The following is an 18,987-nucleotide window of genomic DNA, read 5'->3' as shown; positions in this document are numbered from 1 at the left end:
GGGAGTTTGACCGCAACAGTATGTGGGAATCCAGTGGCCTAATAACAGATGATGGATCCCAAATTATCTGTGTTGTCCACTCCCAATGCTGCTCCTTTTTTTTTTTCGTATTTAAAGAGCTGGCTTGGCCTGTCCTGTACCAAAACTATTTAACCTTGGTTTGGAGAATGGGAGAGCAAGTGTAGTGGAACACCTCTTCTAGCAGTGTCCATAGGACCAAACTAGCACCTTGGCCCTAGAGGGGGAGATGCTGCAGGCAGTTTTTGCTTTGACTTTTCAATTTAAGTTTGTTTAAAAAGTTATTTTAAGTTAAAATGTTAAATGCATGCTGCCGTCAGTAGTGAGAATGATCCACCACAACTGTTGGCAGTTGGCAGAAATAAGTGCGGCCCTGAGGATTATGTTGCTGTAACAGAATCAGTCTTGGCTGTAGCTGGCCTGGGCACTTCCCTGCCAACACCTATCCCAGGATGAAGAGTAGGGCTGCACAAACCCTGCCAGGAGGCCAGTGCTATTCTGGGGGTGGCAACATGTTTGTGCTGCTTAGACTTGGGACAAACAGGGAGGATGAATCTTGCACGATGTAACTTGAGTGGCTCTCCTACAAGTCATTTGGAACACTTTATGTATCCAAGGACACATGGAATTACAGATGAGAACAGGAGGGCAACTGGTATTTCAGTGGCTGGGATTGACAGCCTTCTTTTGCAGAGAGATCATAGGGTAAACATGAGTGAAAGCAGACTTTAGGCTGCTTTTTGGTACTCATTCTCCCAAATGGGCCAATCAACCTCTGCCCTCAAACTCTGATTTTAATTATGTTGGGATGGGAGGTTGAGTGAAACAGTATTCAAACAAGAGCCTTTAATATAGCGTTTTAGGTATGTCTGTTTGCACAGCAGTTATTTCTTCACTTTCCCAAATGCTGTTGACTAGAGCTACAGAACCATCTTGACTCTGTTCCTGCCCACATGAAAGTTGAGGACTAGTCTTCTAAAACTAATGAAAAGACGTGTTACTGAAAATGCTTTGTTTGGCTGTAGTTGTGCATAGTATCAAGTATCTTACTTTCAGCAGATGAAAAAATAAAGGGTAACTTGAGCTGCAAGGCTCAAGCCTTGTGCTTGAAGCACTTGTGCTTCTACCTGTATGTGTTCTTAGGATTCTTTTAATATTGTTATTTAGACTTTTTATGGTAAGCAAACAAATAAAACTGATTTCTTCATGGTTTGCCTGGAAGTTAGGGCCACCAGTAGTAATGCCAGTATTGTGAACTGGCTCCTCTAGGACTGAGTTGAAAGCAATACATTGTGGTGCTTTAGTTCTTCTAGTAAAGGTTAAAATACTAACTTCAAGGGGGTTTTTGCCCTTGAAAAGGGAGAAGAGGTAAGTGTTGTATTCCAGTTTGCAATGGAATAAAATGTTACTGTTTATCCTGGTCTATGATAAAAAATATGTCAATGTGAAATTATTTTGGCATTGTACAGCCAAGTTGAAGCTGGAGGATTAAAACCCAAAAAAAACATTACCCACTGGACAAGTAGTATTTGTTTAGAACAGATTGATTGTAGTTTTGATATTGAATTGAAAGTTGAGCTGTTACTAGTAACAGGACTTTATGCCCGTTGCTCAGGAAGCAGCTCTTGCATGTCAATTGCCTTTGACAACGGGATGCAGCTATCTTGAAGAGCCCAGACTGGTGCATACTCTGCCTTTTCTCCCTAGTTCAGTAATTTCCCTGCCCAGTTCAGCTCTCCAATAGATTAGTTCCCTGAAGGGCTGTTTAAGCATCAGAGCTGACACAGGGGAGACAGATATGGTCAGAGTAATAGGGAATATACCATCCCTTTGAACAGCAGCTCAGACATACCCCCACTCTGAAGTCACTGCAGACCTGTATGCTTTTCCTTCACTGGAAGGGGAAGAACTAATTCTGAACTATTGCTTCTTTCTTTATTTATTTTCTGCCCAATCAAAACAAAACTAAAAGACATATATATAATAATGCAGATTTGCCGGGGATCATAAATATGTATTTATGAAAAGGTGATTTCATTAAAAAGGCAAAATATATTGACAGGCATCAAAGTCTTAAGTTGCTTTATTTTTACTCTTTTAAATATTTTTTTGAGAAGCCCAGCTCATGAGTTCTTCTACAGCTCTGTATTCCTTTTCTAATACAGTTTATCGTTTGGATGTGAGCCTGCTGTTTAAAAGTACATGGGAGAGACATTATCCACATTTCTGGTTTGCAGGCAGTGTCTTGTTGGCTGATGCCTATAGCTATGTGTTTATTCACAGATACAGTGCTTCCAGGTACAAAATAAGCTGTTGCACTTCTATGTAATATTTGCGTAACTGTAAGATTGTATGTGACGGGTGACAACGGGTTATTTCTCAGCGTGCCTTGTGGCTCTTTTATGCTCAGAACTGCAATTCTTAAAACAGTTTACTGGATTTCTTTTATTTCCTTGAATTCCAGAGTTTGTGCTAGGTGAAATATGATTAATAACTCTTATACAAAGCTATTTGAGTAACAGCATTTATACAAACTAGCTTTTATATGAAGACATCTCTCAAGTTTCCTGTAACAAGCAGAAAGGGAAGAACTATTCTGCAAATATTACAGATGTAGGAGAAAGCTTTGAGAATCTCTGGAGGGAGCCTTTCTCTCTGTTGTTGCCTAGTCTGAGCAGGGAAGAGGTGTCTGGATTGCTGAAGAGGACCAGAACAGGGATGGCTGATCACTTATCTGTGTGTCTGTCTAAATGTTTGGTTTTGGTTGCTTTATAACATTTTGCAAGAATCTAGCCTGAATGTCTGTTTGTCCATTCTCTCGGAGGATCTTATTTTAATATGGGTTTTTATCAAAGATGCTCATATGCCAACTGTGTCTCATGCAAGTGTGTAATACTGTAACTACTGTACTGCCTTCTCCTCAGGGAAACGTGACTGTGTGTATCTACTGATGGAGCTGGAGGGTGAATAGTTACTTTGGCACTCTATGCATCTGCCCAACTTCCTAATGGAAGACTTCACAGTCTTAGAAGAGGGGGTATTGTGTCCTGTTAGGATGTCCTTGGGATATCCATAGAAATGGAATTTTCCTGTTTTTACAAATGTGCCTGGATTTTCAGCTGTTAATGCCTAATCCCAGACCTCCTGAAAAATTTTGCCCCATCTTTTCATATTAGTTATGCAAAGGCTGTTTTTCTGAAGACTTGAAAACACTGGTGCCTCCTGTGCTTTCCCTTCCTTCCTCCCCTGCCTCATTAACAAAACCACCTATACACAGTAGCTCCATATCTACTCCCTCCACCTCTGAAATCCCAGAGCAAACCACATACTTGTGTACAAAACAAGTCCTTGAGTGTGCTTAAGCATTTCTAAATCAGAGCTTCTTGGTTTGGGAAGAATCCCTATGGTTTGTGGCTCTTGGGACTTTTTGGGTCAGCAGGCTTGCTTTGAAGTATGAGCTTTCCTAACGGTAGCCAATAATGGATCCAAATACTAACTATAACCACAGTACTATTCTGTGCCTCCTAGAACAGTAGTGCCATAGGGCTCTTCCTTACTGCTCAGGCAGATACCATAAACCAAAGTAAGATGACTAATGGTAAATGCTCAGCTACGTAAAGTAAATGCCATTTACTTGCTTCTAAAACTTGTGTTGACTACTAAGGTCTCTCAAAGTAGGGATTTATTTAATCAGAACTTACTTTCTGCACCTTTGTTTCTCTCCAGAGTCTTACTACTTGATATGGACAAACTGAGAAGTGTTCTCATTTCTCTATGTCACAGGGAATTTTCTCTCTTGGAAACTGTTTTCTCACTGTTCTGCTCTTAAGTTAATGATGCTGTGAGCTTTTAGGGTTGGAGGGATAGAAATAACAGTGAAAATAGATATATCTCTAAAGGGAAGGTGTGCCTTGCTTCTGTTCTTTAGAATAGGACACCTGTAGGAAATGCAATTACTGGGGCCTTTTGGTATCAGGAGAAAATCCATTTTTGAAAAGTATCAGAACAAATCAATTGATACAGGTCGTAGTATTATTTGGTGGGGGAACACCACCACAATCCCTCCCCTCTCCAAATTTCTTCCTTTTGACTTCCATTCTTGAACAAGTGCAGGAGGATTTTCCATAGCTTAATAGGCAAAATTATTTTGCAGTACAGAATTTCTGTATAATTGGGTTTTGGAAAAAATAGGAGAAAGTATTGAATGAAAAATAACCAAGGGCTTTTAAGTATTGAAACTAAATATCTAAAATATGATCTTGGTTGGTGAACTGAGTAGGTTTTGATAGATTTAAAAGAATTTTGTGCCCTTAAAGTGGAGAAGTAATACATTAGCTGTTAGGAAATTTCCTTGTGAAGCCACATGGTTGCACGTCCCGAAGTCCATCTAGGAAACACAAGTCACTGTACTTCCAAATTAGGTAGGCTGTGTTTATGTAAATTAATACTGCTCTGATGAAAGAGCAAATGCTCAAAAGTCATGCTAGAAATGTGGTGTAGCAAATAATTCTCCAGTTGCAGAGATCCTTCCATTCATGTCTGGCTTCTTGCAAGAAGCCACAAAGTAGCTGTGAGTTTCTCTTCATTGCTGTATTTTTAGAAATGAAGTACTAGACCGCAGATTAAGAAGAAATTTGTGTTCAGGATGTGTGTGGCATAGAGGACGTATTTTCATTATGGGGTAAACTAGTAGGGAAAAAAACCCTGGTGATTATTTAATCCCATCAAAAAGAAGTCTTATGAAATCTCTGCACTTTTAAAAGGTGTGAACAAAGCAAACACAAGAAACAGCAGGATGGGGGAGTGGAGAGCAATAAAGCACAGCTAAATGACAACTGCTGAAGGATCAGAGTGCTCACAACAGTGTGGAGGGAAGCTGGCATGGTCAGAATGCTGACAGGAGAGGGTCACTACCGGAGCAGCCTGGGATGCTCCTGCCGTGTTGTTCATAGGCTCACAGATTTGTTCTCAGCAATATGAGAAATGCTGGTAGGAGGCATTTCAGTAGTATTAACCAGATGAGATTTCCTAAAGTTCCTGTGGCTTTTGTAGATCACAAGTTTTACTTATAAAACATATTCCTTTCTAGAAGAGAGGCTTGGGTGGGGAGACAGGGATTTGCTTCTGTTCTCTTTCTCTAAGGCTGTGCTGCAAATGACTTCGAAGAGGAGCAAAGGAACCTGAGGTATGCTGTGAAGGAGGATCTGTAAACAGCATGAAACCATTGCACTCTCTTAGTCAATAGGGTCAAAATAGTAGCAAGAGTTGATGCAGCATGGGGGTAGGACATCTTCATATTGTGCATTTAATGCTACAGAAGGGCTAATACTGTATAAGGTAAGTTGGGAGTACTTCCAGTATTAACCTTGAATTACATTTAATGAACCATGGCAAAAGCTCCTCCTTGGCTGCTTTATTTTCCTCTGTGGACCTGATGGCCTGTTGCAGCTGGACATGTTCCTGTTGTCTTCTGAAGAGCAGGTCACAGCAGTGGGAAGAAGCTTGGCAGGGGAGCATAACTCTGAGCCTATTAAAAGCACTGTCAGTTTGAAGTTACCTGCTTAAAAATAACGTGGCATCTGCTATTGCAGCAGCTGGTTAATAAGCAAAACAAAATAACAAAAAACCCCCAAAGCCAAACCCAGTTGTAACCGGAATGACAGCTGCTATTTCTGAAATTAAACACAGAGGTGATCAGTCAGCCTAACACTTATCTGTGGTATCATTTCTCACCCTTCTCACACCTAGCTGTAGAACAATGTGTAAATCTATTTGCTAGTAGAAGGTGTGAGGTGACCTTTTTCCATTTCCTGTCCAGATGCAAGAGCTGATGGTGTGAAGAATCATCTAGAATTTGTGAAGTCTATAGCCAACTGCTTGTGCTCTGCAGCTGGTGGAACAGCTCCAATCTTCTCTATGAAGAGAGCTTACTCTCATAGCACAGAAATCAAGCTTTCACAGAGATGTCAAATCCAAATTTCTTGTCTGATGCTTGGTCAAACAGAAAGAATTTGAATACATGCTGAGTAAGGTCAAAGACTGCTTTATTGATCATTCAGTGCACTGGGCTGGCATCTTTCCAAGTTGGCATTTGCATGCCTTGCCCCATTTTCTCTTGTGTTCCTAAGTAAACCTGTTTTCTCACATATCTGCAAAAAGGTTGAAAAACTTTTTTTTTTTTTCCCTACTATGACTATACACCCTTTGCCAACTTCCAAAAATGTTTATAAGGAAAAAACTTCATTGCTGCAAGGTATTTTAACTGCCTTCAGGAAAATTTAGTGGGAATAGGGAAAGAGCAAAGAACAGGCAGTATCAAATCATCAGCCAACTCTTCAAGGCTACCAACATAGGCTCCTTGGACCTTCCTCTGCTCCATTAGGCACTTTGTAGTGTTCTGGTCTTCTGTTGGTAAATCCAGTAGTAGTATCTCTGTAAGTCCATTAAAACACCTTTCGTTGAAATAACTTTGTGTGACAGGTAATTTGAAGGGGAAACATTATTTTTCAGTTTAGGCCTAGGTGTAGCTTCTTCACAGTATGATTCTACCCTAACCTTGCTAATAGAGAAAACTGTTTATGGATGGAGTTGATGTTTTTGGTGCTCCATTTATAGCTGAAAATGTCAGCATGCCACAATTATGATGTAAGTTACTAAGAGAATCATTCCCCAAATGTTTAACCTTGGAAAGTATCACCTTTGCATCTACAGAGTCTTGTCTGTGCCTACATTTACATTGTAAATGTACCGCTTCTCAAAGTCAGCCATGGCTTTTGAAGTTGGCAGTGGAGGGTTTTACCAGGAGTTTGGTGTGGTGCCTGATGCCTGTGTGTTGGTTTCTACATTTCTCAAGACTGTCAGCTAAGGTTTTGTCCTTGCCCTGAAGTTTCTAGGTGTCTCTGAGAAGATATACTTGAAATGCTAAATATAACTTCCAAATGTGTTGTTTTCTCAGTGAATGTAGTAACTGTCATGCTTTTTTTTGGTGATAGGATTAAGTATCAGAATAAATTCAATTATGTTTACAGAGTGTATCTGGAGAAACTAGAGAGCTAGACAGATGTAGACGGCCAGATCCTAGATAGACCAGAGAAGAAACAAAGGCAGGGTCTTGGATTAGATTAGATGGGAAAGTAATAAATACTACAAATTAGAGATAATACATCAAAAACATAGATGACCACAACAAAAGCAGACCTGAAGGGAGGGAAAAAACATGGGAATATCCACCAGCGTGGTAGCATGGTGAATATGCAGCTGAAAAGAGAGGAACACAGCTCAGTGAAATATACCAGTGACAACTGAGAAATGCAATCATTACATCCAGTTGGTTCTGAGACTTAGCTACAGGTGCAATGCTGTGCTAAAAGGTGGTAATAATAAAGGTGACTGGAATTGAGAATGAAGTTAGAAAACTTGTCAGCTCTATGTATAGTCAATGTAAACTATTTTGTATAAGGCTTACCTGTAGTTCATGCAGGAGTAAAATACTGGTTTGATTTCCACTGGATTCTTTTTAAGTCTGAAGTGCCTCTAGTATTACCAGGACCTTTATCCTGAAAATACTCATTTGTCATATTAGTACAAATGGAACAATATGATGGTGTTAAATATAAATTAAAGTCCAAAACCATCAAACTCTACCTTGGAAGCCTTAAGAGTATAGCTACAGCACCTAGAACAGCTGTTATTATTACCTCAATAAAATTCCAATCAACCCTTTGAAAAGACCCAACACAATTTTACTGCTTCTGTGCTCTCTGTATTTTGTAACTTCTTTTTATTTTTTTCAGCTTTATCTTCAAGCAAGAATGAAAGGAGACTGGGCAAGACTTGTACGTCCTACTATACAATTTGGTCTCATTGCTGCATCAATCTATGTGGGTCTCTCACGTGTTTCAGATTACAAGCATCACTGGAGTGATGTTTTAACAGGACTTATCCAGGGTGCAGTGGTAGCTGTGCTCATTGTAAGTAATTCCAGAGGGGTGGGTGTGTGTGAATGCTGTTTTTATGAACAGCACCTTAGAACTGCAGGCTGTATTCAGAGGAAAGCAAACCTCTATTTCTAATGCTTCAAAAATTGCTGAAGCAGGGAAACCACTCCTTGAACAGGGTGTAGCAACAGTACTTTGGGAAGTGAGGCAGGCTCTGGCCCAACGAGATAAGTTTTAGACATTGGACAATATGAAATTGTCTCTGCTCAAGAGCTTTTCAAATAACAAATATGTATATGGTAGCTGCAAACGATGTAGGCCTCTCTACATAAATCATGCTTTTTGCTTCTGGCCGAATTCGAAATCTCAAGTACAAATGCAGAGAACTCTGTCTAAAGTAAACAGAGGGGAAAAGGCCTTGAAGGATAGGAGAGCACCAAAGTGTCTGTGTTTGCCACCTTACAGTGTGTTTTTTCAGTCTGATGGGAAAATAAAACCCTTCAATGTTTCTTCTGTGCATTCCTAGTACTAAAAATGTGTTCACAAGGAACCTGTGAAGGTTAGCTGTACTGATGAGTATAAACCTATCCCAGGGAAAGACACTTGCTGAAACTTGTCACAGCAGGCCCAGTTGACTTAGTGACAACAGTTGTACTAGGTGTCACCAGAGTCCCATGGCTAATTCATCCATGGGAAGGGACAGATCAGGACTTCTGGATCAATGGGAACAAACTGAGGGTTCAGTTACTAAGAACTGAGGCTTAGCTGGGAAGGACCACCTCCAAAATAAATGCTTTGTCAGCTTGCTCAGGTCAGAAGGGTATGGTTCAAGACAAAGCTGTCTACTAGTTGTAATCAATAATTGAAACAGATCTTGGAGCAGCTCTGGGAAATTGTACAGGCTGCATTAGCTGTTACTAAATGGCTACATGTTAGCATAATCCTACCCCTCGTTTTTGTCCAATCTCTTTTTCTAAGAAAAGGAGTTCAGAGAGTAAGAAACATCAGAGATTGAAGAGGTGAGGACACTTTTATTAGGAAAACAAGTTTAGTCAAGGATGTTGGATGATTCAGAAGGTACTTGGTAATAATACAAGGAAGATTAGAAAGTAGCATTACAGCAAGTAAAGTTGAAAGGTCAGGAAATTATTTTTAAAAATATACACTAGCACCAACCACTACCCTCAGACTCTTATCTGAAAGAACTGGTAAGTTTGTTTCCAAAAGCAGCAAGCTGAGGTTAGAGCATAGTGGCGCAGCAACTGCAAATCAATGACTAAAACTGAACTGATGGAATCTGGAATTAAGTGGAAGCTGAAACTCCCCTGGTCTGTGGCTGAAGCAGTGTGCTGCATCATCAGCCAGCTGCCAGTGTGGTGGGAGATTGTTTTTTCTGCCGTGGACAGTGTTCTGCAGTTCTCAGGGTTGCAGTGGGAGGGGAAGACGCAATATAGGAAGGGAGGGGATCATGTGAGGCTTCTCATTTATTGCACTCCATGCAACACTGTGCCCAGCACTCTGCTTGGGACTTGGTGAAATCAGCAGTGGAAGACAGCAAGCTGCAGAATTAGATCAACCACCTGTCTTGTAGTGAGGGAGATGTCTCCTAGCAGTGAAGCAGTATGTTTAAAGGATTGCAGGAAAGGACTACATAGGTAGAGCTGGCCTTACAGCTGCTGGGTCCAGCTAAAGCACCACCTGTCCTGTTCTACCTAAATTACAGGAAAAAAAAAAAACTAAACTTGCATTGTGGGCCCTCAAAACACAAATTTTGCTCCCTCATTTAGAGCTGTTCAAACTATGGCTTGTAATGAAGCAGTTCCGGGAAAGGCAGTCAGCAGTTAGTTAGCAAAAGCCTTGAATTCAGCTTAAACCATCAACGGCAAGGTGAAAAAGCTACTGAAAGAACATGTCTGAATTCTGTACAAGACTTCCCTGCCATTTTCTAATGTTTAAAACTGCTTAAGCTTTTTATTAGTTTTCATCATAGAATTTGCCTGCTGCAGAGCCCTTGTTTCAAAAACTTGTGAGTGCAGGACTAATTTAACACTAATTTGTTCACTTAGGTTGTGTATGTGTCAGACTTCTTCAAAGTGAGAGGATGTACATTTCAACCAAAAGAAGATTCCCATACAACCCTACATGAGACTCCAACAAATGGAAATCACTTTGGCAGCAATCATCAACCATGAAGAATGACCCACATCACCTTCACTGCTCTGAAAGAAAATTTCACAAGTCTAACTATGTAATATAAGTAATTGCCTTTAAGGGACTGCTGCTGCTCTTGGCTCCTCACTTTACCTGTATATAGTAACATCTACCACAGTTATTGTACATCTAAACTTTAAATTTCAGTTGGTTCAAGCTCTTGCTTAAAAGAAAGCTATTACAATTGTAAATTTTTATTGAAAACTGTAACAAGTTATATTACGTATACTGCTGTTTGTACATGCCTTGTCAAATCAACTGTGGTTTAAGTAAACACCATTAAAAGGAATTACTTGATATGGAAGCCACATGTGACACTGATGAATTTGTTCCATCATGTCATATAGTTTCTGGAAGACATCTGCTGTTATAGGTAAAGGCTTGCAGCAAACACAATATCTCTCTTGATTTTTGTAATCCCTATGAAGAAGAAAAAAAAATTTTTTTTAGATATATTAATATCTAAGAGTCTGAACTGACACAACCACTATTTAAAGTACAGCTATAAGCATGTTACAAGTATTAAATGGAAGTCATTGTACATCCAAGTCAAACTTTGTAACAAAGTTGTTATCTGGAAAGATAACAGCAATGGTGCTGTTTACTATGAAGTCTTCAAGAGAAGTTCACATTCCAAAACGATTCACCTTCAGCCCTCACTACCTGTGCAGCTCCTTCCTCCATCACTTTTTCTTCTAAAACTGCTACATTTACTGTTAAAATGAAATACATACCCTCTGCAAACTTATTTTCCAGTTCTGTGTTCCCAATGGCTTTTGCAGCCTGGCACATCTGCCGAAGCAGTTCTTCTAGACGCCTCATGCAACGAATTATGCTACCTGTATGATGAAAAAGCAAGAGAAAACTTTGTGCCACGTCATGTAACTGGTCCTGAATTATTCAAAGTAACAGTTCCTTCTACAACCCTGTTCAATTTATCTAGAAGCCAAATGTCTTAAACTTAGTTTCTGTTTGCACAGTAAATTCCTCAGTGAGGCATTTCCTTGAAGCTGTTTCCAAATGCTTGTCCTTTCTACTGTCTTTACAGTCTCTAACATCTAATCACAGTACTTTCTGGGCTGTTGAGTAATTCCTAGCTGATTTTTTTCCTTTCCAGTACTTTTTAAGACTTCCTCAAAAACTATAGAGCATTAGGAGATTCACAATTTTGCTTCAAGAACTACCACAGGTTTATTTTGGGATTGTTTTTTATAAGCCTTAGTTCTTTAGTTGGCAAAGGCAGTAGAACACTAAGTGATCTCGCTACGCCTGTGCTACTCAAGAGTCCATGGACCACTCTACCACTCCACTGCATATTTATAATACTGCACACAAGCATCTTGCCACTCCTACACAGCTCCTACACTGGCAACCCAACACCCACTTGTGATTTAGTACGCATTTAGAACTTTCCTCACAGCTCGGCCCCACTCACTGTTACAAATTTCACAAAATAACCCTAAATGCTTCTGCTCTTCTGGCCACAAGCAAACAGTATCCTGTTTGGTGGTTTCCTCCAGCAGCATCTCCGACAGTCAAAATTACTGTAGGCAAAATAACTATTATTGGGTCAACATGGGATGAAGGGCTTGAGAGCAGCCCTGCTGAGAGGGACTTGGGGGTGCTGCTGGATGACAGGCCCTGTATGACCCATCAATGTGCACCTGCAGCCCAGAAAGCCAATTATATCCAGAGCAGTGTGGCCAGCAGGGCAAGAGAGGTGATTGTGCCCCTCTGCTCTCATGAGACCCCACCTGCAGTGCTGCGTCCAGCTCTGGGGTCCCAGCACAGGAAGGACATGGACCTGTTGGAGCGAGTCCAGAGGAGGGCCACCAAGATGATCAGAGATGGAACAGGTCTCCTTTGAGGACAGGCTGAGGGAGTTGGGGTTGTTCAGCCTAGAGAAGAGAAGGCTCCAGGGAGACCTTATTGTGACCTTTCAATACATGGAAACATTCAAGGTCAGGTTGGATGGGGCTCTGAGCAACCAAATTTAGGGGAAGATGTCCCTGCTCACTGAAGGGGGTTTGGTCCTTACAACCTTTCTATTACCCCCTTAAGGCATAATATCTGGGGAAAAAAAAATCAATATGAAAAGAACATTGTTCAAAACTCTTGGGAAAGTGAGAGATGATAAAGTAACGCTTCTCTTCTAAAACGCATTCATAGGGCCTCACTAGGCCATGTCAGTTTCTACAGTGAGAACAGTTTGTGTCAGAGCAGCAGTCTGTAAAACCTGTTGAAATGATATGAGATGGAAAAGCCCACCCCAACACAAGTGATCTGTGAGCAGCTGCCCCAAGCACAGCTGTGCTGCGCTGTGGCAGGCCCTGGCTCAGCTGTCAAAGATCCTGCTCATCTCCATTTACAAGGAGACAGCCATTCCAGGGAGTACTTGTTTACAGGCAGCGTAGAGGGGCTGGTTGCAGACATAGTTTTTTGTCCAAGAAAAAGAAAACTGCAATTTTTAAATGAATTACTATCGTTTATACTGCCATAAAGCAGGAGTTGGTCTGCAGTTAACAGATAGGATACTTAACTCAGTTTAGCTCTTCCCTAATGGCTTTAAAAAGCTGCTCTTATTTTTATTTCTTCCCAACACACATATTTCGGCCTAAAGACAAGGTATTTTCATTAGCAAATCAATGCTCCTCCACTTTTTGGCAAACACACTTGGTCTTGGACCACTCAGGCTTATTTTGTATTCTGATTTTCTTTGAAATCACTACTACCTGGATAACCAAGGTAAACTACTCTGGGATTCAGGAGCACCACAATCCATCTAAGGCACATACAACCAACAATGGATGCTTGAAGTGCTTCCCCTCCTTGTGGATAAAGCACAGAAAACCAGCGTACTGAAAGTTAAGGGAAGAATCATGCATTGACCCCTGTTACAAGAGCTGACCTTCTCAAAACAGGCCACTAAAATCTAATTTTGAGGGAGCTGGCACTATTGACTAGAACAAAACTGACTTAGTACAATTATGGTAAACAGAATATGTTACTGCCCAGTGTATTCTGAACATCCAAGTGTAAACATAAGCCAGCTGCTTTAGTGCTCCACATACTCAGGGTGCTTTCATAGAAAATGTAAGGCTCAGATACTCATTGAAATAGAAGGAATCTGCTGACTGAAGAAGCAAAGACTGCCAGGATTTGTGTTACTCAAAAGCAACTTTCTTTAGAAAGTTCATGGGTCTATGCATTGGATTACATGCATGAATTATGTACATGAATTCCCTTGTTATAAGGGAATCTGCAAACCTTCGCAAAGAAGAAATAGCATTTAAAAAGTAGCAATGACAGTAACAACTTCAAAAAAGGAAGACTTATGAGACTGGTGCATTCATCCTACTCTTCACAACTTCCAACAGGCTGGTTTTTCATTCTGGTTTGATCTTTTCATTCTTGTTTGACAACCATTTGGATGGTTTGTTTTTACAAAATACCAGGGCTGTAAATCATCATAGTTTTACAAAGTGAAAATGAAGTATTCTTCCTCAAGGGGCAGTTTCTAGTATGCCAATTTTAGGAACCAAATTAATCCTCCTGACACATATCTAGGCTTTGCAATTATCTCCATTGCACTGCTGTGCAAAAATATTCAAGAGAGAAACTTGGTTACAACTTCTCACGTCTGTCATCATTAAGTCAGCAAGAGGAATTGGTTATACCAACTGGTTATACCAAACAAATAAAAAACTTAACTGTAATGAGGACAAGTGCAAGAGCTGTACTTCCTGATGACAAGCATTTGGAACATGTTTTTTTTCCCTTTGACTAGGAAAAGTAAGCATTAACTTTCGTTGTAATGCTTAGAATTTCCAGGTTTTATAGAAAGTTTTTGGAATACAGAGATATCCCTTTAAAAAGGTCTTATACTTACACACTGTTCATTTAGAATCTAAATTAATATATATAGTAAACATTTTTTCCTCACTTGATTTTAGCCATACAGATGCTTGAATACATCTGAGTTTACTATAAGGTTATTCAGTATTACCATTCCCTGTTGTAGAATTATCAGCTCATACTTTCTAAAGAACAACTGATCAGCCTACCTTCAAACACATCAGTCATTTTGCAGATGTGAGCAAAGTTAGCTCCATTTGCCCACGTATACACAACATCCATTAGGTTGGGTCTGAATGAATTCAAGTAATTTTCTTCATCAGTTTCCAGTTTTGCTTCTGCTGACACCTTGGCGATTCTTTTTGCACACTCCTTTAAAATAAAATATATTTATAATATATAAATCTTAACTAGAGTAAGTATTTAACTGATAAAAAGACATGCACATTATTAGGTACTGCATTACAGGATTAGGTTTCCTTTTTAGTGTGAAATTACTCAGAACCAGAAAGGAAACCACTGTTTACATGAAGTCTGCCTGCACGAACCATCTACAGTGTAGCAAGCAAGCTTATAAAACTTTAAGAGGCATGTCCTAAATTAGCATAAAGATTTCTTGCAAACCATATAACGTATTATTACACATTGCAAAATCACATGCAGTGCCAGCCGAATTCACTGATGATCCAAAATTAGGTCTTTACTGTGCACTTATTATACATCACACATGAGCTTTGCTCATGTTAACGTTAACCCTGAGCTCAGACAGATTTCTCATTACCTGCATTTGCCGAAGTGGTCCTGCCAACTGCTCAGTCAATTTTGGCATTTCACTGGACTGAAAAAGAAGACATTAAACAATCTCAGGTGCTTCTCTGCATTTGCTCTATACCAGAATAAATGCAAACCAAATTCAATGCATGATACTGCCACTCTAAATTATTCCAATAACTTCTCAAATCTGTTACCAAACACTAAAATTACTGAATTCCCCAAATGTTTGTTCGTCAAACTAAATCAGAGAACAAAATCTTTCTCTACAGTATACCAACATTATGAAAAGCAGCACCTTCTTTCTGGGTACTTCCAAAATTCCCTGTATTTAGCTCTATCACAGTTTTGAACTGACAAATGAGCTGCCATTAACTACTTAGACAGTGACAAGCTTTTCTTTAAGAATACAAAATGTTTTTTTAATAACTTAAGCATCAGTGGCAATATATGAAAGCATGGCTCCTCAAAATACAGAACATCTTTATGCCCTAGCTGTTTAGACTCAAGTACTATTGTTGAGTGAATCTCAATATTCTAATTAACAACGGCTTACCTCGGTTTCCGTTCTACTCACAAATGGAATGCATTAGCATCTGCTGCTATTTTTTTTCCCCCATATTTAAAATCAACCTGAGTCATACATCTTGGTAGCTACTTGCAAAAATATTTCATATGGAAGTTTACTAACTTTCTGGGGTGATACTAACCTTGTGTACAGCTTGCAGGTGGGAAAACAGTAACATCTATTATTAAATGCCCATGTTTTTGGTTTTAAAAATGTATGGTCTGATTTTAACGGCTTTTTTGGTATCAATTCCACATGGCACTGCCATTTCAATCAATGGTCAAGGGTACTGACCATGTAACACTGACATGTCTAAGAATTAAATAAATGCTCACCACAGAGTGTAGGGTGCAGTTATTGTTGAGCACCTTCTTGAGATAATCATTCTACATTTTAAATTATAAGAAGGGGTGGGTGTGTATAAACAGCAGCACATATGCTGAGACCCTATTGATACTGCTTCAATGCAAGAGGAAGACTGCAATTTAACACAGCCTTTGGCATGTCACTCGTGGGGAAAGAGACTTTAGCGTTGAAGCTGAAATGTTTTCACATTTCACATAAGTTCAAGGTCAAACACCTTAGGAAGCAATAAAAATGTGAAATGGCTCATAGTGTTATAGCAAATTTCTACAAGTGAATTAAAAACAGTATTGTTAGAAGACAGGAATGAATGAAGACAGGAATGAATGAAGACAGGAATTCAATTGAATTCTTCAACTGAAGAAGTAACTCACATTCTCTTGAAACACGAAACAGCTGAGAAGTGCAGTTGCCTGTTCTGCAGTCAAGTCATTGAAGAGACCATTGAACATCATTTCTGTCAGGAGTAGCTCATCAGCACTAAAATAAAGAGAAGGAAGCTTAGGGGAAAGACTTACTGATATGTAATTTTTAAATTAAGAACTGTTTATCTGTTTTGTGAGGCAACTGGATGTGGATAAAAACACCAGCATCCTAATTTTACTGTCAGGGACACCAAATACACACACACATACAAAATTATATATATTTGCTTTTTAAGGCGGATACAAATAAATAAGAGAATGCAACAGTATTTTAAAGAAACGAAAAGCCCTTACTGGATTACAACAAAAGTCTCCTGACAAGACCATATGAGTTAGTATTAACAGTTGATTTAGTCAGTTTCTATCAGACAGAATATCAAGGGATCAGAAAGAACCAGGAAGTTAGGCAACTTAAAAAAGGACTAAAACTAGTACTGCTGCTGCTTTGAAAAGACTCAACTGGGTATTTCCAAAATACTGAAGAAAGGAACAAACTTCCTTCAATTTACTTGAAGAATAAAGACTTAATAATGAATTATAAAAGTTAAGTGCATGATGCAGATACAAAATCCAAACATATTTACTTGAATAAAACACCAAATTTTTGGTAAGGCCAAACATCTATTTTTAGAGGTTATCAAAAAACGCACAGGATGGGGAAAAAAACAAAGCATGATTTTTTTTTTTTTTTTTTTTTAAAAAGCATAACTCAAACAGTTCCAGACAGGAACTAGATAAAATTCTGATTCATTTTGCAGGGCAATTACCTATCAAACAAATATCACTAGCAGCTTTCAAACTTTACCTGTAAGACAAGGATTACAGCAGCAACTGTGACTTTTAAAAATACAAAATCCTATCAAAATCTGAGTTACACTGTAAGATACTGAAGTCTGATTCATGATTTTTTCACCTTTTTCAATATATAGGTACCTGATAAATGTATTACAGTAAAATGTATAGGCATCTTCAATTTTTCTCTATTCCAAACCTGTCAGTGAATTGGTAACTGTTGACAATCATTGCTGCACTCATTTGTGAGTGACTATACCAACAGTCCTGGTTCAACATCAACCATGGAATCAAGACCTTCATGCAGAGTACAAGATTAAATGAAAAGCAATACTATTACCTAAGTCAGGCACAAAAATAGCCATTGTTTTGGCATTTTCATGTCTACATTTTAATTCTAAAATCTATTGGATTTTGTCCTTAAATTGCTACCTTTACTTATCCTGCTTCAATCAGTATATTACCTTTATTACACAGAACAGAGAGTCTCTGAAGAACCCTTTTTCTAATGGTCTCAAAAGTTTAAAATATAAAGTATTAATTTTAGCAAGGACAATAAAGTGTGTATTCACGACCATGAGCAGTTTGCACAGAAGCCAATTACCTGCTGATTTCACAAGCAACCCGTCCTTTCATCTCAATCACATCTGAAGACGTGGCAAACCCCAGTCTTCTCAGAACACGCTTGCGACATTTGAGCTCGTCCATTTGCAGGACAGTTCTGGCTTTCTTCAATTCTCTCTTTGCTACTTTAATATCCATAGCAATCTGGGGGCCAGAAGGAGAGGAATTACACCTTACTGGTTTAATAGACGCTAACTGTTTTGAACACCTTGTTTAATTTACATGAAGGCCTCAGAACAATGGTATATGAACATACTACTTGACTAGTTGCCTTGCCTATGTCTTCTAAGAGGAAGGTTTAAAACAAATTTAATAATAATAGTAGTAAAAAAATCAGCTCCATTTACCCACTGAAACCTCTGGGAAGCTTGGGAAGTTAAGCTATTTACCCACAGTGGGAAACAAACCAAACGAACCCACACTAAAAAGACAAAGAAGTGATCCTCTGTTGAGAAATGAGCGCTCATCTTCTGAGACCTATACTAAGTCTCAGCTGACCAATTATTCAATGAAATGAAAGCCAAAGGCATTATTTTCTGCTATCAGAACTTCTCCAGTGGCTTGCAGCTCATCAGAGTCTGCTGATACCAGAATTACCTCACTTCTGAAGTGGCTCCTGGAGAACCTGTTTTCTCAAGCAGCAGAGGAACATGAGAGCTGGTTTCACACACAAGTGATTTCAGTCTAAGAGGGTACAACTCCATACAAAATAAGTAAGTGCATTGCTCCCAGGCTGAGAGTCTGCTTAGAAAGCAGCAGCACAATGATTTCTCTGGTACACTCCTCAAGCTAGTAAGCCCCATGAATTCAACTCAGGTTTGCACAAGTATATTAAAAATTATCAATTAAAATTACCTATGAAAACTTCCTACACTGCATAGTGCTATGTCTATTCAGTGAAAAAGACCCCCATAACTTTCTAATTCCTGAAAACTTCCTCTGAAGTTTTCTTTGCAGATATACTTTGTGTCTGTACCAATGAGGGGCATACCACCAACTCAGCCATTTTGTCAGTGAGATTCAATAATTTTAAAAAGGTTGATTTGGGCTTTGCAAATAAAAAGAAAAACAAGTAAGAAGACAAACTCCCTCCCCTCTCTGCAGCTAAACATGAAGTAATTTGGTTTGTATCTTTACCTGTGCTTTTTTTTCACAAAGTTTGTATATGGTTTCCAAGTTTGGATCATTGTGAAGAGGATGTGAATACATCCTATGCTCAAATGCCTCTATTTTTTGGATTACTTTTTTCAACCCTTGGTCTTTGATGCCCATGTCATCAATAGGGTCTAGCAAGGGCACTCCATCAGGAAACCGTTTCTGTACTTCCTAAAATGATGAAAAAAGATTTTTTTTAAAGATTAGTAACAGTAAAATAAACTACATTTTACAAATGAGCTGTCATAACTACAGAGACACAGGAGGC

General features: G+C 39.1%; 2 protein-coding genes across 3 annotated transcripts in view; one reads left to right on the top strand and one right to left on the bottom strand.

Moving 5' to 3' along the window:
• PLPP1 (phospholipid phosphatase 1) overlaps window positions 1-10,470 on the top strand; it is a 62,565-nt gene extending 52,095 nt beyond the window's left edge. The window contains exons 5-6 of the mRNA XM_066181156.1: window positions 7,812-7,988; window positions 10,022-10,470. Coding sequence (XP_066037253.1) covers window positions 7,812-7,988; window positions 10,022-10,147 — 303 coding nt within the window. The 3' untranslated portion in view covers window positions 10,148-10,470. The remainder of the gene's footprint in view (window positions 1-7,811; window positions 7,989-10,021) is intronic.
• Window positions 8,967-18,987, bottom strand: part of MTREX (Mtr4 exosome RNA helicase) — a 44,225-nt gene continuing 34,204 nt past the window's right edge. The window contains exons 21-27 of one of the 2 annotated variants that reach the window (XM_066181154.1): window positions 18,702-18,890; window positions 17,545-17,708; window positions 16,098-16,203; window positions 14,803-14,859; window positions 14,231-14,393; window positions 10,901-11,005; window positions 8,967-10,586 (exon numbers count right to left, since the gene is read on the bottom strand). In XM_066181154.1, coding sequence (XP_066037251.1) covers window positions 10,534-10,586; window positions 10,901-11,005; window positions 14,231-14,393; window positions 14,803-14,859; window positions 16,098-16,203; window positions 17,545-17,708; window positions 18,702-18,890 — 837 coding nt within the window. In that variant the 3' untranslated portion in view covers window positions 8,967-10,533. Of the gene's footprint in view, window positions 10,587-10,900; window positions 11,006-11,924; window positions 12,065-14,230; window positions 14,394-14,802; window positions 14,860-16,097; window positions 16,204-17,544; window positions 17,709-18,701; window positions 18,891-18,987 lie in introns of those variants that run through there. The other variant, XM_066181155.1, reaches the window with a different exon arrangement.

The sequence above is a fragment of the Chamaea fasciata genome, unplaced genomic scaffold, assembly GCF_029207755.1.
Source record: "Chamaea fasciata isolate MVZ Bird 193981 ecotype frontalis unplaced genomic scaffold, bChaFas1.0.hap1 SCAF_4, whole genome shotgun sequence".
Classification (NCBI taxonomy): Eukaryota; Metazoa; Chordata; class Aves; order Passeriformes; family Sylviidae; genus Chamaea; species Chamaea fasciata.
This window is presented reverse-complemented; position numbering and strand designations above follow the sequence as displayed.